Raw genomic sequence first — 26,434 nt, 5'->3', positions numbered from 1 at the left:
TCGGTGGGGTTTCTGAGGGCAGGTCCTGCTCGTCTGCTTATTTCCCTAGTTGGTAACAATTATAAACTAAAATTCTAGTCAAGACAAGAAACAAGGTTATATTAAAACATAAAGCAGTGAAATTATCTAGAATAGGCAAATTCAGAGAGCAGAAAGTAGAGTAGAGGTTACCAGGGGTCGAGGGGAGTTACTGTTTAACGGGCACAGAGTTTCTGTTTGGGGTTAATGAAAAATCTTGGAAATAGGTAGTGGTGATGGTTATACAACAATTCGAATGTAATTAATGCCATTGAATTATACACTTAAAAATGGTTAAAATGGCAAATTTTATGTTTTATATATATGTATGTTTTCATCACAATAAAAAAGTAATTTAAAAAGACAGAAAAATATAAGAGGAGTGAAATCCAATAATGAGGGTTCTTTCCCTCTTTAATCCCTCCCGGTTTCCTATAATCAGACATACAAGGATTTTTTTCCCCACTTTCACAATTTAACAATTCACATAATTTGGCCAATGATACCAGGCCCTTTATTAAAGATAAAGACACCACTTTATGGGCCAGTAAATCGCTCAGCTTTCCTTTGACTCATCATAACCATCATCATTTCTATCACAAGTCAGAATCCTGAATAATTATTTGAAAATACTATTTTATTTTATGATTTATTTATTTATTTTGTTTGAGACAGAGTCTCACTCTGTTGCCCGGGCTAGAGTGCCGTGGCATCAAGCTCACAGCAACCTCAAACTCCTGGGCTTAAGCAATCCTCCTGCCTCAGTCTCCTGAGTAGGTGGGACTACAGACATGTACCACCACGCCCGGCTAATTTTTTCTATATATATTTTTAGTTGGCCAGATAATTTCTTTCTATTTTTAGTAGAGACGGGGTCTCGCTCTTGCTCAGGCTGGTCTCGAACTCCTAACCTTGAGTGATCCACCTGCCTCGGCCTCCCAGAGTGCTGGGATTACAGGCGTGAGCCACCGCGCCCGGCCTATTTTATGATCTTTATAGCAAAAACTCAGGGTGGTAATTGGTTTGGCTTCCTAAAGCTTTATTGAAAGCATTGACTATCCCAGAAATAGGTTGTATAGAGACAAATGGAGGGAAAGACACCCCTTACACTGAGTTGCAAATTCAGTGAGTTTTTCCTTATTTTATAGAAACTATATTGTTTACTCCCAGATTTTTTTTTAAGTCTTCATGCTTTAGAAACAAATGTTACCTATATTACTACAGGGAAAAAAAGACAATTCTATATCTAAATTGATACCTATTTTTAATTAATGGTACATCTCAAGATTTCAGGAGTTTATAATCACTCTAAAGTTAATATTTTATACATGCATTAAATAAAAATTCAATTAATTCATCCGCAGGTGAAGGTTTATATTTTGGGGTCCAGTCTGATGGATGCTGTACTCAGAACCAACAGACCTTGGGCTTACTTTTACCACTTTGTTCCACTCTCATTGTTATGAGTATGAATTAATATTGCATTCTTAGTTACAAATTAACAATGTAAAATGACAAGAGACAAAGCTATGTATTATTACTTCAAATCTTTGGGAATAATTTGCAGTTTGCATTGATACAGGATTACCACTTTAAGAAAAACAATGCTGTTGGCCATAAGATTTCTGTTTGTTCTGACACCTAACATACAGCCTAATCTAATTGGGGAAAACCTTAGCTCTGGAAGGCCAGATTCTAATAATGTCCCATAGTACATATAGGTTTTTTATTTTAAAAAATAGGAGTTCCAAATCATTTCTCTAATCAAATTAATGATTATTGGTTAGATTTAGAATAAAAAACTAAGGCTTCCTATTTCCAGTCCACATTTCTAATTGCTCAGACAATAACTGCCTTTCATAGAATCAGAATTTTTTTTATCTCAATTTCTTCCCTTTGACAGCTCAATTATTTTAAAAAATTCCACTATACTAAAATTGCTGGGTTATTTTTTTTTTATTTCTCAGGGTCCTATTTATGTAAGTAATGTAAGTATTTATGTAAATATACCTAAGCTACAGAAACTTAAAATCACCGGGACCCAGCTCAGAGCAGAAGCAAAGAGGCGAAGCACCAGCCAGGCCCATGACAGTGACTCTTTGGAGGCTCTGGGCCCCTTCTCGGGGGAATCCTGATACTCGTTTTAAGGTAATTATGGTTGGGCCCCACCCGCCTGCACTGCACCTGTTAACATTTGGCCCATGCTCCTTGGCACATTCATCACAGCCCTGAAACTCAGAGTGCTCACTGGCTCTACTTCTTGGGTCATTAGAGACAAAAGCTTATTAATAAGGGCCACAGTCATTAGAATTTCTTAGATACTTGAATAATGTCTGGCCTCCACAATGTCAGTTTATGTGAGAGTTGGTTCTTAAACCATCAACTGAAAAAGTAACTTCCTCTACAAATTAACTATATAAATAAGATAAAGTGGGTGGCTTAAGAAAACACATTGTTTTCCCAAATACTAAACCTGCCAGAAAAACAAAGTTCTGTTGAGGCCAGTGATGACAAATTCTCCTATCTACTTTTTTATTTATTTTTTATTTTTTTGAGACAGAGTCTTACTCTGTTGCTCGGGCTAGAGTGCTGTGGCGTCAGCCTAGCTCACAGCAACCTCAAACTCCTGGGCTCAAGTGATCCTCATGCCTCAGCCTCCCGAGTAGCTGGGACTACAGGCACGTGCCACCACACCTGGCTAATTTTTTTATATATATATTTTTAATTGTCCAGGTAATTTCTTTCTATTTTTTTTTCAGTAGAGACGGGGGTCTTGCTCTTGCTCAGGCTGGTCTCGAACTCCTGAGCTCAAACGATCTGCCCGCCTTGGCCTCCCAGAGTGCTAGGATTATAGGCGTGAGCCACCATGCCTGGCCTCCTATCTACTTTTTTAAGCCGGAATTCTATTAGTCAATAACTGGATGGCTCAGTTTCAGTTATGAAATGTATCAGAGAGTAATAACACATTTACAAATTCTATAATTCACACTTTTCATTAAATCAGACAGGCCTAACCAAATTAGTCCAAATAAATAAAGCTTTATTATACTCTTTAAAACGAGAGACCGTTTTCCTACACATACATTATCTGGTCTATTAATCTGCCAAATGGCAACTACACCCAGTAGTCAGTCCTGACAGTTGCAGATTAAGATACAGAGGTGGAGCCTCCTGGCTGTCGAGGCAAAGTCCTGTTCAAGCGCCACCATTGAGAGGCACCCACAGATTCAGAAACGGGCGCTTCTCAGTTACTCAGAACTGGTCAGGCTCAGGGGACTGACTCATGTTTATCCAAACCCACAAGAGGCTGATTTAAAAGTCAGGAAGCCAATTAATTAATTTACAATGGGAGATGGGCCTGGCTCGAGCATCAGGGCAGGGTGTTGTAACATAGGGTACAGCCCCACGGGGGCAGGTCCACCCGGGGGGGACCAAATTAAAGATCACAACCTTACTTGGTTAGCAAAAAATTAAACCAAAGGGAGCCAGATTTCCTCAAGAGAAACTTCTGTTGAGCTATGGAAGCTTTGTTAGGTTCACGGTGCTGCTCTACTCCACAGCCATGGCTCTCTAAGAGCAGATGCCTGGTGTGGAGAGGCAGAGGGGGGCTGGGTAGATACACTGACCTGCTCCTAATTTAATGGGCCCCCCTCGTAGACTGAGCACAGTCCTCCAGTCCTACATTAATGCCGATTTTCAGACAGGTCAAACTTTTTAAAAGTATTATTGTTGTAAAATACATGCAGTATAAAATATATTATCTTAACCATTTTTAAGTGTACAGTTCAGTGGCATTAAGTATATTCACATTGTTGTGTTACCATCACCACCATCCATCTCCAGAACTCTTTTCATCTTCTCAAACTGAAAAACAACTTCTGTCTCCCAGCCCCTGGCAACCACCAGTCTACCTTCTGTCTGTATGAATTTCACTATTCTAGGTACCCCACGTAAGTGGAATCGTGCAATATTTATCATTTTGTGACTGGCTTATTTCACTTAGCGTAAGGTCTTCAAGGTTCATTCATGTTGTAGCATGTGCCAGAATTTTTAAGGTTGAATAATATTCTGTTTTATGTGTATATCACATTTTGTTTATCCATTCATCCATTGGTGGACATTTGCCTTGCTTCCACCTTCTGGCTATTGTGAATCATGCTGCTATGAACATGGGTGTGCAATAATGTCTTGAAGATTCTGCTTTCAGTTCTTTCGAGAATATACCCGTAAGTAGAATTGCTGGATCTTATGGAAATTCTGTGTTTAATTGTCTGAGGAACCACCATACCGTTTCCCATACAGTATGGGACCATTTTACATTCCCACCAATAGCATACAAGGGTTCTAATTTCTCTACATCTTTGCCAACACTTGTTATTTTCTGTTTTTTGTTTTGTTTTTATAGTAACCATCCCAATGGTTGTGAGGTGGATTTGGGAGAGCCTTTCAAATATATCTCAAAGTACTCAGGTACCAAAATTCCAAGTTAGGGCTTTAGAATTCCTAGATTCCAAGGAGAATCACTTGCAGTTCGTGATCCCTGAGGCAGATAGGGAGCAATAGGTCCATTTAGTGGAACGGTTAACTGAAGCTCAGAACAGCTAAGCAGCCTGCCCTAGAGAACAGCAGGGCCAGGACTGGGATCACATCCTCTGACCAATGCTCTTCCCACTATATCCTGCAGTATAACATTTTGAGGACCAGGGCAATGTGCAGAAAAGGGGAAAGAAAACTCCTGCACTGAAATTCTTGGATGGAAACTGTTGGACTAAATACAAACCTGACAAGTAGAACAACACCTCAGCCCCTGAAAGGAACTAAACATCTGGAAGGCTGAGGTCTGAACCATGAGGCTAACCCATATCTATTACCTACCTCCAAGGCACTGCTCAGCATGTCCCCTGAGTTCTATTCTGGTCATGGACACAGCAGAGTCATAGGTCCAGAATGCTAACTCATGCAGTTTGTGGGGACAATCACCCAGAAGAAGTACAGGAATTAAAGAGAACCAGCTTTAGCCTGGCTGATGAGTACCCAAATAATAACTCAGCTTTTTTTTTTTTTTTTTTTCCTATCCATGAAAAAGCTATTCTGGTGTAAAGGCGATAGGATAGTACCTGCAGTTGGACCCAAACTCTTGGCAGTCTGCTCAGTCAATCCAAGGTACTCTCTAATGAGCTGACTCAGCTTTTGGTAGGCAACGTCCAGATCATCTACAGTAAATGGGAGAGCATGCTTTAAAGCAACAGGATCGTATCAAAATACAGTTAGTGTTCAATTGATGGTGGTAACAATTTATTCACTACATTTAATGTTATGAATATTGTGGTAGACAGAATTCTAAAATGACCCTAATGACATATCCCTTGTACAATCTCCTCCTTAAGTATGGCAGAACCTGTGATTGCAATGAGCTATCACTCCTATGATTATTTATTATACATCATATGGCAACAGGGATTTCTGCAGATGTAATTAAGGTTTCTAATGGGTTGACTTTGGGTTAGTCAAAACGGAGATTATCCAGGTGGGCCCACCCTGATCACATGAGCCCCATAAAATGGGAGAGTTTTCTCTAGCTGGTGGCAGAAGAGGAAGTCAAAGCCTCAAAGCACAAGGAGGGTTCAATGTCTTGTTGCTGGCTTGAACATGGTGGGGCCACATGGATAAGACCTGGGAGGAACCTCTAGGAACTAAGGACAGTCCCGGGCAGACAGTCAATAGGGAAAGCGGGCCCTCAGTCCTACAACCACAAGAAACTGCATTCTGCCAACAAGAAGGAACTTTGGAGCAGATCTTTCCTCAGAGCCTTCAGATGAGACCTCAGCCAGGCTGACACCTTAATTTCAGCCTCCTGATACCCTGAGCAGAGAATCCTGTTATTCTATATCAGACTTCTAATCTACAAAACTGTGAGCTAATAAGTGGGTGTTGCTTTAAGCCATTAAGTGTGATAATTTCTGTGCAGGAATAGAAAACTACTAAATTTCCGTTTTCATAGGTCAAAATAGTTGATTCAGCAATTTCATATGGTTCAACCTAATGTAATGTAATCAGTGTTATTAATTTTTTGAGGTTTCTTTCAGAGATTTATGTAGTGTAAGAAATATGATTACTATATATATATATCTATGGTTGTGGGGAACCTGTCTTTTTTAGTAACTATATGGCTTGAAGGTATTTCCTTATCCATACACAGAGTGTTTTCTCATTCCTTTTTATGGCTGTATAATATAGTGTAATTTAAAAATATATAGAAATTTTCATATTTCAATAAATTCTCCCACTGACTATTGCCTCAAATAAGTGGCCATTTCTAAGATAGTTCTTGAAAATGTTTGTTTTACCCAGATATTTTCATGGCTATGATATTTTTAGTAGTTGGGATTTAACCTATATGTAGATTCTGATAAAATTTCTTGAGTTTCATATACCTTTCAAGAAATTTATATGTGTATTTCAAATTATATATTATCTAACTTTGTTCTCACAATGTCTCCTAAAAAAGGAACCTAATTCAGGCTCATTTTACACCAAATCTTATCACCCAAGATCTTAAGGAATAATAGAGATAATCTTCTGATTAAAACAGTAGAAAGTTGGACCTCTTGGATTCTTACGTGTTTTTGAAGTTCTTTGTGATTCACTGTTACACAGAAAATATCTTTTACCCAGGAATTTTCATCCCATGAAACAAACTTTTAAACCAGTGACCTTACGCTTCAAAAATAAAACTTTGCTGAAAGTTACTGACCTGCATTGATAACTGCATCAAAATATCCTGGAAATTTCTGATTAATTTTAATATAAAGGTCCACTCTGGAGACAGCAAATTCAATTTCTGCACGACTGAATAATCCTTTTCTCCTTAAGTATCCTTCGTATTTTTTCTTGTCCATGGGCACCACCAGGATATATCGAGGCTCAAAATAGGAATATTTCAAACTTCTTACACCCTATGCATTTAAAGAAAGATAATAAATTGGAAACAGATACACGACTTAGAAATCATTTTGGAGACATCTGACAACATGGGTATAAGAATAGTATCATTCATATTGAAGAATTTATTTTACCTGTATAATTAGCCACTATTTTTCTATAAATATCTCAAGGTTGGATTACTTTTCTCTCTTCATCAAATATTAATTTGGCATTGGAAATATTAGAATTCGTTCCACCTGGTTTTCCTCTAATTAATCATTCTAATGAATATGACTGTTAGAAAACTGCTGGATATAAAATAGGTATATCATGGCAGCAATGCATTTTTTATTACTGAAAAGTAATTTCAATTCTATATTTCGTAAGTTTCTTTGGAGCACCAGGAGATAGAGATCTCTCCGGGGAGAAAAGCCTCTTCTGTTAGGCCTTGTCATTAGCTTAGGTTCCTGCTCCTAAACCTACAACCTGGTTGGGCTGGTTCCAATGACATCTCATAGCCTCTATCCAGAGCTGGGAAGGCTAAGCTCATGGCAGTCTGCTAACCGGGAGATCACAGTGTGAAGCTGTGTAAGGTACTGGTCTGTGGATCCCGAGAGCTTGGCTGTGGCAGCTCTCCGGCTCCTGTGGACTCTACAGACATCCTTCAAGCTCTCTGGGTATCAGTTTCCTCATGGGCGTGAATTATTCCAAATGGACTCTCAAAGTCTCTTCCATCTCAATTCTATCATCATCAGTTTAACTCAATGCTCAAAATCTTCGTTTTAAAAATTCAGTGGGAAGAAATACAGGTTCTTTTAAAAATGATTTTTGAAAGAGTCAATGACAAGGGCAGTTTGGAAAAATACTTCAGCTGGAGAGAATCGGGGGAATGAAGCATGGATCATAGACTCAACCTCCCGGAAATGAGTAAGAGTAAGGTCTCAAGGAGAAAAAAGTAAACAGGAACCATCACTCACATATCTGTTGAACTGGAAAAAGGTAGACACAAAAGATGGAGAGTTTCTGAACTGCATTAATTTTTGTTTCTGCCTTGTCCAAGGAAGAAATTTTTTAGAGAAAGACTTTTTTTGGGGGGTTTTTTTGCTAGGTAGCACAGAAACAAAGAAAGCCCTTCTTAAAGATACAAAATCAATTAATTACAGAGAGATAAGAACGGAAATATTCTGAAATCAGAAAAGAACTGGAAAATATGTGACCAGTTTCACTGAAGCTGGGGACACTTACACCAATGAAAGGAGCCAAAAGGGAATTACAGTCTCCTGCTCTGTGAAGTTACAAAGGAAGAAAAGCAAAAAGATTCAGAGTCAACAGTGAAGGAGTACGTACTCGATTTGCCTAGGTTTTGTTTTCTGTAAGTTTGGCCTAATTGAATCATTTATATATTTTTTTTTTTTTTTTTTGAGAGTCTCACTCTGTCACCTTGGGTAGAATGCAGTGCTGTCATCACAGCTCACTGCAACCTCATACTCCTGAGCTCAAGCGATCCTCCTGACTCAGCCTCCCGAGTAAGCTGGGACTACAGGTGTGCACCATGACACCAGCTAATTTTTCTATTTTCAGTAGAGACAGGGTCTCGCTATCGCCCAGGCTGGGCTCGAACTCCTGAGCCCAAGCAATCCTCCCTCCTCAGCCTCCCTGAGTGCTAGGATTATAGGCTTTTCTGATTACAAAATTGTTATACTCTTCAGTGAAGGTAGCTTGAAAAAAACAATCAACTATCTTTGAAGATTTCAAGTATTTCATAAAGCTATGTACTTTAAAAGTGAGAAATTCATAGTTTTACTCTGGATCTTCATTTTGGAGAAGCTTCTGTATATTCTATTTACAGAAGATTGTTGGAGGAAGATGAGATGTTGGGGCAGAGAAAAAAATTTCCTGAAATCTACAAGTATAAACTGCCAGAAGTATGAAAACACGACGTCCAGTGAGCAGCTGAGGTCAAGTGACAGCACAGCCCACACACTTCTGCAAAGAATGAAGGAACAAGGTCATCTACTCTGGGCTGCCATTGTCCTGAGGAGACAGGGAGCCAGTTCCACACCTTGTAAGGATCAGCTTTTATCTAACACCACTTTATATAAACAGAAACCATGTTCTAAAAAGAAAAAGGATAATATAGTGAGGATATAACTTAGAAAATAAACCTTGAGTGGCAGTTTTACTCATAGTACATGTGCGATTTCTTGTATTGTAATCTAACTCCTGTCATTTAATTCTTCATGTGTCTTGCCTCCCCATGCTAATTATAAATGGAATGCCTCCCATTTCTCTTGTGTCCAGCAGCCTGCTGCCTGCACATCGAAGCCCCTCCCCCCAACCTCAAGCATACACATATATATGATCACGTGTACCCCAAAAATGTGTACATCCATTATGTATCAATAAAAAATAAATAAAAACTTTAAATATATATATATATATATATATACACACACACACACACACACACACACACAAACTCACATACACAGTAGCTGATTGAATGAAAAACACTTACTTCTATTTCCATATGAATACAGCTTGCTAAACCATCTCTTGCGATACCTTCTACGGTGTCCCTACTTAATCCATAATTGTGATTACCGTAACTAAATGTTAGAATGAATTTCCCCTGGAATTTGAGAAGAACAAAGATTTTCATGTAACAGTGGCCATAATGGAATTTAATATAAGTAAAGTCATTTGATGGTTTATTCTATATAATTTCATAAGGCCTACACATATTAGCAACTACATAAGAATGACAATGGGGTTATGAAACTTCATATCCAACTGTGACAGAAAAATTTATTCAGAATTCTCAGCTGACAAAAAAATTAGGTTTTTGGAAATGATGTGCTGACAAAATGTTAGAGGAGGGTTAAAGCACAGAAGCTTAGGGTAGGACGGACTATTTTGCATACCTACTTCCTGCCAAACCCACACCACAAGCCTTCATTATTGAGAGAGCAAAACTAATAGCCTGCTGTGTGCCTCTGCCATTGCAGCCATGCCAGCCAATACCAGGTAGCCTGGAAAAGGCTTCCATTTCCAAAAGCCTTGCATTCCGAGATAAGCCAGGAATTACAGATAATTCCTGAAGGTCATGAATTACAGGGACATCCTAAATGCTTTGAAAAACAGACTTATCCTGTTTTCCCTCATAAAGATAGCTTTTTATTGAAACTGCCTGCCCCAAATGTTATTCAACAGAATTGGTGTCTGTCCTATAGTCATTTGAACTATAAATACCACCTTCTCTCTGTATTCTGGAAGGTCAGTTCTTCTGAAAGCTGTATTCCCTTGCGGGGAAGAAAAAAAATGCAAGTAAAAACACGTCTCTCAAAATTGTCTATGACTTTTTCTTGGACAATATTATATTTATTAAACCACTAGGTTGAATCTAAACTTAGGAGGCTGGTGATGATAGAAGGAATAAAAACGTGAATGACCTTGGCCAGTCTGACTTCTCATATACACGATTCTGAAATAAACAGTGAAGTGAAAACTTCCAGAGCTGCACTGAATCCCTTCAAATGGCAGCAGCTGCAGTTAAGAGTCCACAGCTGCCCTGTGTCTCCTGGCCCCAGCTGTTCTGCAGATGTGTGCGTGGGGGATGGGCTATCTGTCCCGGGAGAGGTGTGGGAAGCCCAGAAGGCACAGGGTATCTCTCAGGGCTTGGCTGGGCCTCAGGAGAATGTGTCTGCTGGAGGTGACGAGGAAAATCCACATCTCCCATATCAAAAGGAGTTTATGATCCGTGTTCTAAAGTTAAAAACTCCACAATAAACACCTTTAATATTTACTCCTTCAATGTCATACTCTCTTTGTTCTTTGGAACAAATACTGTGACTCCCTTTCTTTTAATATATACATTATATCTAGATAGATAGCTATCTGGCTCTCCTTTCAGGTGTGTGCTTTATCTTGTTTACTGTGTATGATGGTTAATTATTTGTGTCAGCTTGGAAGCTGTTTGGGGAGGAGATTCACATTTAAATTGGTGCACTTTGAGGAAGAGGACTTGCCCCATAATGTGGGTGGGCTTCATCTGATCAGCTGAATAAACAACAAGATCAGCCCTTGGCCTTCGCCTGCCCCAGCGGCTGTGCTGGCTCTCCGGGCTGCCCGGCCCACGCTGCAGATTCGGACCTGCCAGTCTCCACACCCACGGGAGACAGTTCCTTGTGCTGAATCTCTTTCTGTACAGACGCACATCCTGCTGGCTCTGTGACTCACCCTGCCTTCAAAATGTATACTTGAATTACTTTTCAGATATATACTATAAGTTGGTTTACTTATGTGCACAAGGACTTTCCTCTGTGGATCCCAAAACACCATTTTCTGGAAGGATGTATGGTTGGGAGAAATCTTGCATTGTACGTACATGTAAAAGAGACCCCACTAAAATGCTGTGTTAAGAACTGATGAAGTGGCCGCCCTCCACTCTGGCTGGCGATGCTCCTTGCATCTCTTGCTGCATGTGGATTCCCTAATAAACAACAATAGTCATACTTTAAAAGCCTCCAGGTCCGTGATTTTATTTCCACGAGAGAGGGAGGGTTTCTGTGGGTAAGTGACTGTGTACCTGTCCATAAAAAGGGTTCGTGTGTCTGTGGGCAGAGGGGGGAGGATCTGTGTGTTGGGGAGGGGTGTTTGTGGAGGAGGCACATGGACGTGTGAGGCTGTGCAGGTCTATGGCTGTACATGTCCGAGCAGACAAGAGCAACTGTCTACGGTAAGCGTGCAAGGCTGGGCAACAGGCTGTCAGGGTGGGTGTGGTGCGGAGGGGGGTTCTGTGTACAGAAGGCTGAGTGGGAGGGTGTGACTGGCCAAGCTGACAATGTGCCAGGGGTTTGTACTCACTAGGTTTGTCACTCTTCATGAAACAATCTCAAACTCACATCGAAGAAGAGAAAAGGAGATCAGAGGCAAAACTCAAGTCAAAGAAACTTACATTATATTGACGTAATATATGTTAGCAGAAGCAGTGAAAATGAGTACTTCTCAGACACACGGGGATTTCTGTAGAGGGAGTAAAACTATAAATATACTATAGAAGTACAGTGACTTCTTAGACAGGAATTGAACCAGACTAATTTGATTACAGATCAAATAAGGTATGGAACATCAGGGGAGCATATGGGCACTGAGAACAGATGAACTGAGCTAAGAAAAAAGCACTGCGTACTCTAAAAAGAGAAATGAACGTTAATTTTGGGAACTAGTTGTCTTTCAACCTAAAGAGTCCTAAGAGAATGCCTCCTACTAATATCAAGATAACTTCCCTAAATCTCTATTAAGGCTTTTAGAAACATGAAGTCCCAGAGTACTCTTAATAAATTAAAGTGAACTTTTAAAATATAGCCTTAGGAGAGAAAATTATAAATAATTTCCAAGATGTTCTTTCGACAAGGTTAGATGAAGAACTGCCTAGGGATTATAGGACTTTCTCACTTGTGTTTCTCTGTGAACACGAGAAACTCTGGAATTACACTCATAGAAACTGCAGAGCCCAGGCTTAAATGTGTCATAGTTATGCGCACTGAGGTATGAGCCGCATCCATTATTTGGGGTGGGAACAGAGAAAGGAGGAAGGAAAGAGAAGGGAAAAGACGGGAGGGGAGATTAGCTATACCAGCATCCCTTGTTGCATAGTAATCTTTTGAAAGCAGAAACAGATTAGTCCCTCATCTGGTCCTTCGGGAGGTTTCAAGGGGAAAAAAAAAAGTGGTGTAGCATTCATTTGGTGATAGAAAGCATGATGATATAAATAAAAATAAGGCCCATGGTGAAGAAAAAAATAAAGCTTTACAGATTCATTGGTAGTGATAAAGATATGAGATACTCTTTCAGTTTAACGGAAGTCATGGGCAAATACATATTGACACTAGATACACTTTCCACAGATAAAACACCCCAGGGTTGCGAGGATTGCCTTTGCATATGAAGGCCAAGAAGGAAGAAACAAATTGTTTTGAAGAAAATGAATTCAAAGACAGAGGTGTTGTGAGTTACTACTACCAATGACAAGATTATCAGGGTTTCAGTTAGAAAAAAGAACAAACGAAAAACAAAACACAAAATTGAAATTGAACAAGATTACCCTGAGCTCCTATGAAATGGACTAATGCAGGGCAGTACCTCTAGCCTAGCAAAGACACAGTCCTCAAAGAAATTAGGAATCTCCTCCTGTCTCCTAGCAAGGGCTTCCATCCGCATTAGCAAACGGCCTGGACTTCAAGACTCAGACTGCTCAAATGGAAATGTTACCGTGGAAGGTAACGTGTCCAGAACAAGCCAGCTAAGTGGGACACACTCTGATGAAACAGTGCTCAGGGTTGTAACAATTAGGAAGCACCACTGATAACACAGGGAAGCAGTGATCTCTAGACGGAACACCCCAACCCCCAGGAATGCTCATTCACAGGCTTTCTGCATCAAGTCAGAACTGTTCATCTTGAGTAAAAGTAGATTAATAGCAGTGGCATGTATAAGCACAGATCACAAGAATTTTTTTGTAGTTCTTTTAAGTTCTGTTTCCTTAAAATGTCTACTCATTCATTTTATTAGAAATTTATAATATTTTCTCCAACATCATAAAATAAAAAAGCAGGTGAAGAATGATATATTAGGTAGTTTAAGAAAAAACAACCCAATAAGAACTTAACTCTCATAAAAAGTGCAAAACTTAATTTTTCCCTTTTTTACTCATCATTATTTCCTAATATTCCTGCCAGAGAAAATGCATTTCTTGTGCAATACAAACAAAGGCAAACATTCTTACCATGTTTAGCATTTCATCAAAAACTTCTTGAGAGATAAAGTGATAATCAACTCGATCCCCTTCTCCAAAGTAAGGCTGTCTTGTGGTGTGACAGGCCCTGGAATCAGAAGATAGATCACCTAGACCCTTTCTATTAACTTGAAATTCAAAATGGATAATGTTTCTGTATAAAGTATGTTTTTGAAAAAAATGGAATTGATCCACAAATCATAAATCATAAAATAATATAATTGTGGAAACACTGTGGTTTTGAAGTGCTAGATGACATCCAGTTGCTATAGTCTATAATCCTTATACAAATTTCAAATTATCAGCATCAAATTCTTACTCATTATTATTTAACACCTTCTGAATCACCTCCTCTGCCATCACGTAATAATACTTTAAGAAGTATAACAATATTTATTATTCATACATTTTCCATCCAACTGCTTTCACATTCTCTTTGATCTATGAGCATTTTCCACGAATTCCCCTCCGCTCCCTCTGCCTGGCCAGCCCACTTGTTTTTCAGGACTCGGTTTAAGTGTCACCCCTCCAAAATGCCTTTCCTGATCTTGTATGGCTGGATAATTCACCCTTTTATACTCCCACAGCCTCAGCGCCTGCACCAATCGCACCCCAGTTACTTGTTCCAATGCTGAATGGAATTCTCAAAGCAACAAAGAGGCCTTTTCTAACCACTGTCTGAAACGGCACCTCCACCACTCCACACCTCCCAATTACTCTCCATCACCAGAACTGCCTTCTTTTCTCTATTTATCTGCATTTTTCTATCTTCCAGAAGAACATATGAATCATGACAGAGGACTTTGTCTTATTCATCTTACTCACCACTGCATTCCCAATGCCTGGCACCTAGTAGGCATTCACTAAATATTTGTAAAATGTATGAAAAATGAAACATGTGAAGTAGAAGCAGCTGTTAAGAATTCCATTTTATAGATGACTGTAAAAGTGACTTGTCCAAAGTCACACAGCAGGCCAGTGTTGGCCAAGAACTAGAATACAGGAATCCCAACTACCAGGACTGTTGACTTCATATCATTCTGCCTTTCCAGTGTGAAGTTTTGGGAATACAAAGAGATTTTTAGATTATCCTGTAGTTTAAAATAGGAGATGAGAATAGCTGGACACGTGACATATTATTTCATTTAATCCCCACAAAAAAACATGAAGTAGGTAATTTTTCTTATTTTGATTTATCTAATTAACTAATGAAACTGAGGCACAGTGATTAAGTAATGTTACTAAGTAGCAATGCCAAGATGACTCCAAAGTCAATTCTTTTTGATATAGTAATAATTGAGAGTAAAGTTGCAAATTCAAAAGGTTCTTCATTACAAAATCAAATAAATTTTTATAATTCATACCACTGTTCCCTCCCATCATAATCAAGAGTTAACTATACTACTAAATTTTGAGGCCTTAACATTACATTTAAATTGTATACACAGGAGAGAGAGAGAGTACATTCTAAGAGAAGACCGTCAAAACACCGTGACATTTGTTTTGTTGTTTGAATACACTGGCATTTCTTCACATTCCTTGGCAGAGACCTGAGACCCTCTGACTATTGGTGTCCTTGACAGTGAGGGAAGATAAATCAGCAGCTTGGCACCCGGTGCTGCAAACCCTTAGCATACAGCATTTACACACTACCCTGAATTTACATTTCCCAACAAAGGAATTGAGTGGCAGGAATTCTTTCAGAATTTCCAAAAGGAAGACAAACCAAAGAAGCAATTTGAAGCTTCTAGGAAGGTAAATAAAGAGATGGCTCCACTGATGTGGAGAATGCTGATGGCAGAAACTGCAGCTACTGCAGAACTTTCTATTAAGAAGGACCTGAGATGACCGGTGGTTTTTTTGAAATTGTCGTCCAATTTTCACATATACAAACATATGCCACCCAAATTGAATATCTTAAAAAGGAAATATTTCATAATGAAAGCAACATTTCACTAAACTTACTTAGAAAAAATGATGCAAAATTTTAGACAATGAAATTGTGCTTTAACTATAACTTTCAATATCCTTCCTCACCTTGTCTAAATATTTCCACAAGTTTATTAATTTACTAGTTTAATCGTGGTGAATAATTAAATCATGGTTTGTAATGGGAGCCATATTCCTTGTTAGTTTCAGTTAACAGCCAAAACGACTGAGTTGAAGATTGACCCCAAATGGCAACTCTGGTCCTAAAAGCCTAGGGGTGAACCTAGACATTCTAAAGGCCAATTCATGGCCACATGTCATTGAGGCTAAGACCGAACCAAGTCCATGGAAAGGAGATGATCAGGAAGGAAAGGAATCTGCAAAGCAAGGCCAAAAAATCGAATACTAAAATATCCAGGGAAATGTAACAGGAAGAAAAGATGTCTAAGAACAGCTAGCAGGTGGATGAGGAAATAAAATTATTTCAGTGTGATTCTGAAGCAAGCAGATTTAGAATCTTAATTCTGAACCAGATTGCCTCAGGAAGTAATGAACTTCTTGTTACTGCAAATATTTAGGCAGAGGCTTGGCTTGAATTCAGAGCACATCTGAATTCAAGCACATTATATTATAGCACGCCATATTGTTAATAAGTGAGCTCTTTCAATGGATATCGACAAGAGCCCAGGTATTATTAGAGGAATTTGGTAGGTCAATTAAATCAGTCTGAACACTCAATGAAATTATATTAATATGTCAATAAATTGCTGGGCACAATTTAAGTGATCATGAACACAAAAGATTCTAGCACATACTGCATCTGAGTATCAAACTCCATGCAGCCACTACTCTGCCCAATTTCCAGTAACTGCACACCACTTTCTAACTCACGCTATCATCACCTGGCACCATATTCTAACTGGGCTCCTTGTCTCCAGTCTTCCTTCCCTAAGCCCTTTCCCAAACCACTGACTGAGGACCGTTTCTAAAATGCAACTATGACCATGCCATTCTCCTGCTTAGAAACTCTTTATAGTCAGATCCTGTCTATCTTTCCAGCCTCATCACCTTGACACCTCAGGCTTTATCTGAACTATAATGTGCACTTTCAGTTAATGAAACATGCCTGTTGTCTTCCTCTGCCTGGAATACATCCCCCCTCAAGCCCCACCCCCCACTTCACTTTTACTTCTATCTCAGAGGCTCTTTACTCACCTGATTATAGCATTCATCAAATTATCTTGTTAGACAACATCTACCTGTTTAAATCCTGTATTAGATTATAAGCTACCAGGAGGACAAGACCCACGTCTATTCATTTCACAGTTTCATATGGCACATGGACAGCGCTCAATAAACATTAATTGAATGAACAAATGAACCATTCCACAAATATGTCACATATGTATAAACAGACACATCAGATAGGATCGCACTTAGATTGCTATAGCTCATACTGTCTCATGTAGATAAATAGCTATGGTCTTTTAATAATATTTACATAAAATATATTTAGTAGAAAACATCATGAGAAGGTTATGAAAATAAAGATTGCCATAAAATAGATATCTAAGGAAGAATAAGATTTTTCCTTTAGGACCATTCAGGTCACTTTCACAGCGTTAAATCAGGAAGATAAATAATCATGCTGGTATTGTTTTGTGTTGCTTTCATTATCTGGCACTTTTGCAGGAAGTCACTGATTTGTGTGGTACTATAAAGTTGGAAATCAATACAGAAACTTTGAAGACAGTAAATTCATAGCTCCAAGTCACCCATAACTAATACAAGTAAAGAAAGAATATTCAACCTATTTCTAAAACCAAAAACAAACAGTAAAATCAAAACCTAATACTGGAGCAAAATCTCTCAGTCACATCAATCTTTGTTATACTACTGAGTTATGTTTTCAATATTTACATATCTGGATATGCAACTTAACATGTAAAAATTTCATCAAATGTCTTGATCTTGGGTCAACGCAATTTTAAAAGGAAGTAAAATACCGTGAGAAAATTAAACAAATATGAGGGACAGAAAAAATTCAAGCAAATGGCAGAGACTGTATGTATGCCTTTTTTTGGTCTTTTCATTTAGTTAAAAATCAATAAAACTTATGTTGGATAAGGAATAAAAGAAAAGAAAATCCAAACAACAGCAATGACTTGCCCCTGAGGATGTTCTTTGGTTTTAGCTTTAATTACAAAGTTCCTGCATATAATGGTAGTACTATCGTACTTTCTCCATGGATGAAATTACTAGCTATCTAATACTCTTTTTTATCCAATGACATAGTCTTTGATCCATGCCTTGATGGAATCCTCTTCTGCAGAGCTCCCCACACAGTGAGCAGAGGCCTCCCTGGAGATCTTGAAGGAATTCTTAGAATAATTTGCCATTGAACAAACCCTGATCTCTGCCTCCATGAGAATGACAATGAACAGTTGGCCAGAGCTTCTGAGCCTGTGAGGGAGGTGGATGACTGAGTATGTAACTGGTGGAGGCAATTAGGAGTGTCTTTCCACTTACCACTAATTCCAGCCAGAGGAGAAAAACAGCAGTGGCAGCAGTAACAGTATAGGCAGATAAAGCTAATTTTAGCATTTTGTTTTGCCATCTTGTGCCTCCACTCAAATTTCATATGGCACTAATTATCTAAGGTCTGAGTTCCCTACTGGGTTACAAATTTCATCAAGGCAAGGACCTCACCAGTCTTCCCATTGTATTCTCAGGAACTAGCACATGGGAGAAACTCAATAAATATTTATTGAAAGAATGAACAAATGAATGAATCCATCTAACTCTCTCTATCTCCATCAGTGGTAGTTGGGGAAAATCACCTATGCTTCTTATTACAGTCATTTTTATTGAATGTTGCAGATAATGCCACTAATTCAGCCAACCAATCACTCATTCAATCAGTTAGTCATTTAACAAATATTTATCTCACATGTATTAAGTGCCCGGACATATGCTAGGTACTGTAACTCAATGGTGAACAAGGCTGGCATGGCCCCTGCCCTCACTGGGCTTACACACAAGTGGGGAAAACAGACATTAAACAAATCAATCACAACCATGATAAATAAGCATTATAATAAGGGAAATACAGGATTTAATGAAAAGGAGTAATTGGGGGGCCTAGCCAGGTAAGATTGTAGGGGCAAGACTGGATCAGAATCTTGCAATGAGCCAATAAACACCTCCAAGAACAGGACAACCAAGCATGTCTTGGCAGTAGCATATCACAAACAAAGAAACAGGACTGGGCTACCAACCGTTTCAACATGATAGGTATCAGAGATGTGAAAAGAACCAGAGAAAGCCTTGCTTCCCATAGGTCACATTGGTTTGCTGAAAGGTTCCAAATTTACACATTAGCACGATGGTCAGCACATACCCTTCTGCCCTAGTCTGACCTTCCATTCATTGTGTTCAGCTTATCTTTCAAAACAGGTTCAGTACCCCCACATGAGCATAGTTCACTCTATGCTTCTTTATTCTAAAATTAACTTTTAATTTATTTTTGTTACTTCAGGGTATTTAAAATATACTAATCAATAAATTATTCTATAGTATTTGTGTCCTGGAGTTGTTCAAATGAGGGAAGCAATTTTAAATATCTAAATAAATGGACCTGTTTAAAATAGTGTTTACATTTTTTTAAACATGTATAGCTTCAGGGAAGAGACCTTTTTTGTAATAGCATTAGAAAATAATTTGCACTCATTTTTCTTGCTCTCCTATATATCTTTGTAGTCACAGCCATAGCTCACCGACAGACACCGCTAAGCTAAAAGTAATTTTGTTGCCATACATAAAAAATACAAGAGGAAACCAGTTTAAGAGACCACAGTGACAATTCTAAATCTGATTCTCAGAAACCTCTAAAAAATCTGTAAATCCCGCTGGAGTTTTTTTTTTTTTTTTTTTTTGGGTGGGGGTGGGGGGATGGTTCTAGTTTTTCAGATACTCTCCTCTATTTTAACTGGGTCATTAGGAAATCACTCGGCAAAATATTTGCTCCAGAAAACTTAAGGTGTATTGCACGCTAAAAGAAAGGAAGGGAAAGGGAAAGGGAAGGGAAGGAAAGGAAAGGAAAAGAAAAACTTGCTTCTCCTTCTTCCTCCTGAAATATGTCTGAAAAGACATATTTTTGTCTGGAGACAAAGACACTCAAGTGCTGTTGGTGTGTGTTCCAAGCACAGTCAAGTAGAAGCCGTCCCTGAGGACATCCCTGCCCGCTACACATCACAACACGCTATCCTGCTGGCATACAGCACGGTAGCAGGAGCCTGCGTTCAAATGCCATTTATGCTTCATTAAAAAGATGTGTATTTTCAAACCCTGGAGAGCAATTTGGGCTGGGACTGAATTAAGTTAAACATTTGGAAAGTTAAAGTTAAAAAAAAATACAGTATATATCACAGTACAATAAATGACAAAGAAACTGATAAGCCTTTTATGGAAAAGGTGTATGACGGCATGAATGAGCCATGCTTATTTGATTGCTTGTTTGATCTGGGCGGGGGGAGTGTCACTCCTGTGTGTCTACTGCCTGCTTCATAAAAGACAAACTATTTTCTTTCTTCTTGCTATGTGTTAAGTTCTTCCATTACTAGGAGTATACTTCAGCAATCATCTCTACCACATTGATTAGAACGGCAAGAGAATCCAGATTCCCAGTCATTACAAGACCAGGTAATCACAGCGATCCAATGTTATCAATAATTTGCCTTCAAGGATTAACACTCTTGCGGTGCTCTGTCCTTACTAAGAGTTAATTATCTACTGAACATTCCATTTACTTACCACTTCTAGCTTTGCTATAAAATGTAACTTAAATATTAAGTTGTTTTATACATTTTTGAACTTGCTTAAAATTAATAGCCAAAATTAGAAATATCCGAGATTTTAGTAGGAATAAACTATTGATATATGCAACAACTTAGATGGATTTCCAAGTCTCACAAGCCAATAAACAAACTTACCCGTATCTGAAGTAAGCACTAAACTGTCTGCAGAGGCGGTGGGCCAGTTCTCGTTTCCCACAAGCTTCAGGACCAGCTAGTATCAACATGGGGTAAGGGGAATCCAGGCTGGGAAGAGTGCTACGACACAGGACCAGAATCAGTCGTTACCTACTCTAGCCAGAGAGACAGCACATTCACTGCTTCCATCAGGTAAAATTTCTGCGTCACAATCATAATTAACTCAGCTAAATGAGCACTTGTTATATGTAGACACTGTTTAAAAGGATAATCCTACTTTCCAGAAATAAGTTAATTATAATATGCCAAAAATAATATTCAAAGCATAGATAACAAATAAAGTAAAATACAAATTTATGTAAATTGACTTTAACAAGACTTTTCAAAGGAAAAATGTGGTTATGTATCAATTCTTGATTGCTAGAGTGAAGTATTCCACCTAGAACTCATCAATGAAAGAAATGAGACTGCCCTGTGAGGTCTAGTTTAACATCCATATTTTTCGAATTAGAATACAGATATGCAAAGCAAACTTAACAGGAATAACTAAAATTTACTTGAGCAATTACTATGGGTCTGGCACTATTCCAGGAGTTTTACATGTATTACCCCATTTAATTAATACAAGAAGCTGATGAAGATGTTTCTGTCATTTATACCCATTTCACACATGAAGAAACTGAAGCACACTAAATAATGCAGCACATGAGTCCAAAGACAAGAGTCAGGGTTCCTCTCCTGGATCCTGACTTCTGGTGCTGACATCTGGTGCTGACAGAGAGCTGTGTGCTGGCCCAGAGTGGGAAGGGCCCGGCAGGCATTCACATGAGCTACCCGTCCTGTCTCCATGAATGTTCCCAATAAACACTACTCCAGCCTGGAATATTTGGGTCTACCTGGGCTTTGCTCTTGTTTGCCCAATAGCCAGAAATGATCAAGGCATACGTGTTTATCAAACACTGCTGCAAATTTCTTTGATATTTATTTTTATATAGATGTACCCTAAAGCATGAAACAACTAGCAATATCATAAACTAGAAAAGAAATACAATGAGGACATAAATACTCTCTTTTAAATCAAATGTGCTTTTCCCGATGTATGTAAATAAATGATCATTCATTTCACCTTAGAGGGCTATCATAAACATATAAAACTGTCAGTGTCTGTATTATTAAATTATATGTAAAAATCATGTCCTGCGTTGCAAAACAAAACATTTTGCTCTCTGTCAGAAACCAACTACGTGAAGTACAGGAACAAATACCACATGAAGAAGAGAAGCCATTTATATCCAAGAGATTTTACAAGTATTTTTAAAACGCCTTTGGGTATTGATAGAATTTCTGCATTATACTTAGAGCATAAATGGCCATCTGCTCCAACAGATTGTTTAAAAAGAAATGGAGGAACCGTGGTAAGCCTGTCTTCAAATTTAGAGGTGAGAGACTCTATTCATGTGTGTTCCACCAAGCTGGGCGATTCCTCCCTGCTCGGTTGATAGCAGCTCCGTGCAAAGACTATTTCAGGTTTCCCCCAGGCTAGCTTGGCTTCCTTCTAGGGACTTCCTAATAATCTGAATTCATGGAACCCTCTTTGGCAAGGGTATTCAGCATTCACTCACAGCTAAGGAAAAATTTACAATGGATATAAACGATCACAATTTTCTGTTAATGAAATTCAGGTCTGCATGTCTAACCCAAGGCAGAAAAGCTGACAAACTTTTTTTGTTTTAGATTTCACTGTTGTATGGCACAGCCACTATAGAAGGGGCCAGATGAAAGAGTGAGGATTAATCGACTCCACACCGTGATTAGGAAAACACCAAGTGAACAACAGCACATTCAAGTGCATGGTAATACACCGTAACTGAGACAACACAGTCCATCAGAGGAAGACTTGGCCCCTTCCCTCCTAGAAGGTGAGAAAGCAGCATTTGTAGGAAATAAATGGGCCCGAAATAGAGGGCTGGGGAAAATGATTGGGGAGGGGGGCTTTTGCTTGCCCACCCTGGGTTCTACCCTGCGGATGCCTAATAAATACCTGTCAAAAATCCTCTGTGGCTGCATCACACTGTTGACAACGTGGGTCAGGTGATCTTGGGCTGCGACCACTTCAGGGGGAGGGTCATATTTATTCACTGCTGCAACCTTTTCCAGAATTAGAAATGTAAAAGGGAAAAAAGCTTTGTTTCTAAATAGAAGACAAGGCTTAGATTTTCTTCAGTGAGATACTCTAGACAGGCACCAGGTATACAAAATAATTTAGCACATGCCCATGAACCTGTGCATTCAGTCTTCATGTCTATTCTAATTTTCCTAAAACCTAAAAAAGTAACTATTTTAAAATATTGAATGGAGTCCTTTGATCTCCTACTTCTTTATACTCCCTTGTTTGGCAGGGGAAAAAGAAAAACAAAAACAATAAAAACCCTTGAAAATCCATGACTACTTCTAATATAATAAACATTTCAACTTTTAGTACGAGAAAACAGAATCAAATTTATAGTTCTAGATTCCAGGTAGCTGATACTTGGGGAAATTTTTTCTGATGCCATCTCACCAAGAACTATTCCCATGACCTCAAATTCTACCAAACCTTCTTTCTCTTTTAGCACAACTTTCTCCATTCAAGGATATGGGCCTTTCCCTCATAATGTACGGTTCTTTATTCCCTTGTCTTTGCCATCCCTCTAAATACATTTCCTCCACCTACCACACCTTTACTAATACATGGTTTTAAATTTTATTCCCTTTGCAAAATGTTAAAGGAAAAGAGAAATCTAATAAGTGCCTCTGAGTGTGAGAATAATGACAGACTAGAATCTGTAACTATTTTTAACCAAGATTTCAGAAAGGCATTTATGAGATGGAATATGTGCCTCTCTACATATTTATACCTGTTTTCATTCCCATCTCAAATTTGCATCCAGTGTAAGAAATCCCTCATTAGTAGAGATTTCAGCTGTCACCAGCCACTAAAGCAAGACAAAGCAGCTACCACGGGTTTGGCAGGGAGGGAGGCAGGTGCTAGTGTTCAAGGTCTGGTTACTCTGGAATTGTGTGACCAGAGGAATCATTATTTTAAAGAGCAGAATTAAGGATTTAACATATCAAAGTAGTGATTTGAGTATCTTTTGATTAGATGGTAGAATAACATTATATTTTATTGCTAAATGAATTTTAAAAGTAACACAGAATCATACATCCTCCAAATATGATAATTATCCAAACTGATCATCTGCTACCCAGATATAGATAATGCAGCTACTTATACAAGTGGAGTGTCGCTTCTGTTCCCCAAACTTTCACTGTACTCATAGCAGGCCTTTCACTGCATTTGTGCTGATGCTCAGCAGAGGGTTAAACAGATAGTTCCTCAGACAAGAGAATAGTCTCTAAATAAAGAGTTAATTTACATATTTTATGTCTCATTTAGTTCTGTGGCAGACAATGTGAGCTTTTGGGCATATTAACCCATAAACACATGAAATACAATTACATACCTTTTCTTCCACTTTAACCTTCTTCTGATCTAATTCTGTTAATCGCAGTAGCATAAAAATTACGAACAGCCAATATTCAGGTTTTTCCTATTTAAAATACCAAGAAAACTATTCAATTGCCTTCCTTTTCCCAAATCAACAAGCACCAGCATTCTATTCTCCTGAACCTGGGTCTTTCATCTGCTCCCTCATCATTCCCACACCCCTGCATAGGGCTCTGCACTTCACGCTCACCCCTTACCTTAACTCAAACGCAGACCCTGCCTTGTAATTCACAAAGCTCTTCCAATGCATGATCTTGTTAATTTCCCTTTAAGATTAGTAGAACAGGTAGGATTATCTTCATTTCTTTTTGTTTTTTAATTTTTATTTTTCTAGAGACAGGGTCTTGCTCTTTCACCCAGGCTGGAGTGCAGTGGCATGATCATAGCTCACTGCAGCCTCAAACTCTTGGTCTCAAGTGATCCTCTTGCCTCACCTCCTAAGTAGCTGGGACTAATTTGTCATACAGATAGGGTCTCATTATGTTACCCAGGCTGGTTTCAAACTTCTGGACTCAAGCAATCTTCCCCCCTTGGCCTCCCACAGTGCTAGGATTACAGATGTGAGCCACCACACACAACCTGATTATCCTCATTTCTAAAGGGAAAAACTACTAAGCCTCAGAGAGGTGAAGCAGCTCATCTAAGATTCTGTGGCCAGTGACTCAAACCCTGTCTTCTAACTCCAATGAATTTCATTTCTGCACATAATGAACCTTTACTACTTATATTATTTTGTTATTATTTATTTATTTGTATTATTTTGTATTCATTTTATCATTTATCATGAGTTTACCTTACAATAATAAAATAACATTCATTTATAAGACAAATTCCTTACTATTCCCTCCCATTTGCTGTATTAGAACTATCTGCCTTTTAGAAATATAATTAATTAGTTTTTTGTATTAAGAAGCTATGTCTCTTTGAAGGGAAAGACATTAGTGGATGATGCTTTTTATAGATGAGTAAATTCACATGACATGAATATATAAAGGTATCTTTTTTATACTTCCATGTGTAATGCTGGGGGGAAGGTTTTGTGATATAAGCGAGATAACAAGTGTCAATGGGTTTGTGATGCTTATCTGTGAACACTCTTTATGGATCTGAAACTGGGTGTGGTGGCCATTGTAAACGCTGCTCCTTACCTTGCCCAGAGATGCTTTTAAATTGCCTGCCACTATTCTCATATCAAGGACTGTTTTTATTTTTAAAATTTTCTTTCTTTTGTTTTTTTGTTTGCCTGTCTAGACATGTACATCAAGATACACATACAAAAAATGTACTTAGAGATACATACAAAGCCAGGGGTCTGTGGAAATGTACGTGAAGGATAGGGGTAGAAAATGGAATGAAGGACAGATGGACAAGGAGGGGGAGGAGGCCAGGAGAAAGGATCTACAGATGGAAAGAAAGAGAGAGACCTGAAAAACAGTCCTTGATCCTTAAATCCCAAAGGTTAAGAACCCTTAGGAAATATTATTCTATAATTACTTTACAACAACACCAAGTTCATGGCTATATCGAGGCAAATTACTTTAGATATCTAATCTTAGACTTTCTGTTCCCCGCTATAAAATAGAAACCATATTCTGTCTGCACCTTTGGCATCTTGCATTCTCTAATGTAAAGGAACGTTGCTCTACAATCCCATTAGCTCCTTCCTGTAATCACTAGCACTACCTGGGATGAGTCACAAATGACCAGCAGAACAGGTAAATGATATTCAGTGTCAGGCTTTACTTCATTGGCAGTGGTGTGACAACGTGTCAGTCATGAAAAAAGATGTTATTTCTAAAAAAACAAGTCAAGTCATTTAGGTGCCAGTAAACCCTTCTAGCCGTTCCCTAAGAGAGAAGGAAGATAAATAGGCTGTATTCACATTCCTGATATTCTTTACCAAAAGTACTTCTTGAAGAAGAACTCCAGGATAGTCCTCCTCTCCCCCCTCCCCCCCGGCCCATATAAATGATCTCTTACCTGAATTGGATTTTTCAGAAGATTGAGAATTCGAAGGATAGGTAGATTCTCAATGTATTCTATTTCACTCAGCTCAGCAATCTGTTTAATCAAAGAAAAAAATATTATCAACAGATTAAATGCACAAAGATAATAGAAAACATTACCCTAGGAGCCAGTTTGGATCCTTTAAATTTAACTGATTTAAAAAATTGCTCTGTTGAATATCCAGCTTTTTAATGAAAATTCTGCAGAGCTACACTAAACCAG

The 26,434-nt window shown here is 38.5% G+C and overlaps 1 protein-coding gene across 1 annotated transcript in view; it reads right to left on the bottom strand.

The window, feature by feature from the left end:
• The window catches only part of LRGUK (leucine rich repeats and guanylate kinase domain containing), a 100,109-nt gene that overhangs the window by 34,122 nt on the left and 39,553 nt on the right, over positions 1-26,434 (bottom strand). Inside the window, exons 8-15 of the mRNA XM_069462310.1 lie at positions 26,186-26,266; positions 24,162-24,248; positions 22,700-22,806; positions 20,659-20,778; positions 13,730-13,826; positions 9,461-9,574; positions 6,773-6,974; positions 5,136-5,231 (exon numbers count right to left, since the gene is read on the bottom strand). Of these exons, the coding sequence (XP_069318411.1) occupies positions 5,136-5,231; positions 6,773-6,974; positions 9,461-9,574; positions 13,730-13,826; positions 20,659-20,778; positions 22,700-22,806; positions 24,162-24,248; positions 26,186-26,266 (904 nt within the window). The remainder of the gene's footprint in view (positions 1-5,135; positions 5,232-6,772; positions 6,975-9,460; positions 9,575-13,729; positions 13,827-20,658; positions 20,779-22,699; positions 22,807-24,161; positions 24,249-26,185; positions 26,267-26,434) is intronic.

This window comes from Eulemur rufifrons, chromosome 29 (assembly GCF_041146395.1).
Source record: "Eulemur rufifrons isolate Redbay chromosome 29, OSU_ERuf_1, whole genome shotgun sequence".
Lineage (NCBI taxonomy): Eukaryota > Metazoa > Chordata > Mammalia > Primates > Lemuridae > Eulemur > Eulemur rufifrons.
Note: the sequence above shows the minus strand (reverse complement) of the source record. Positions and strands in the feature narration are given on the sequence as shown.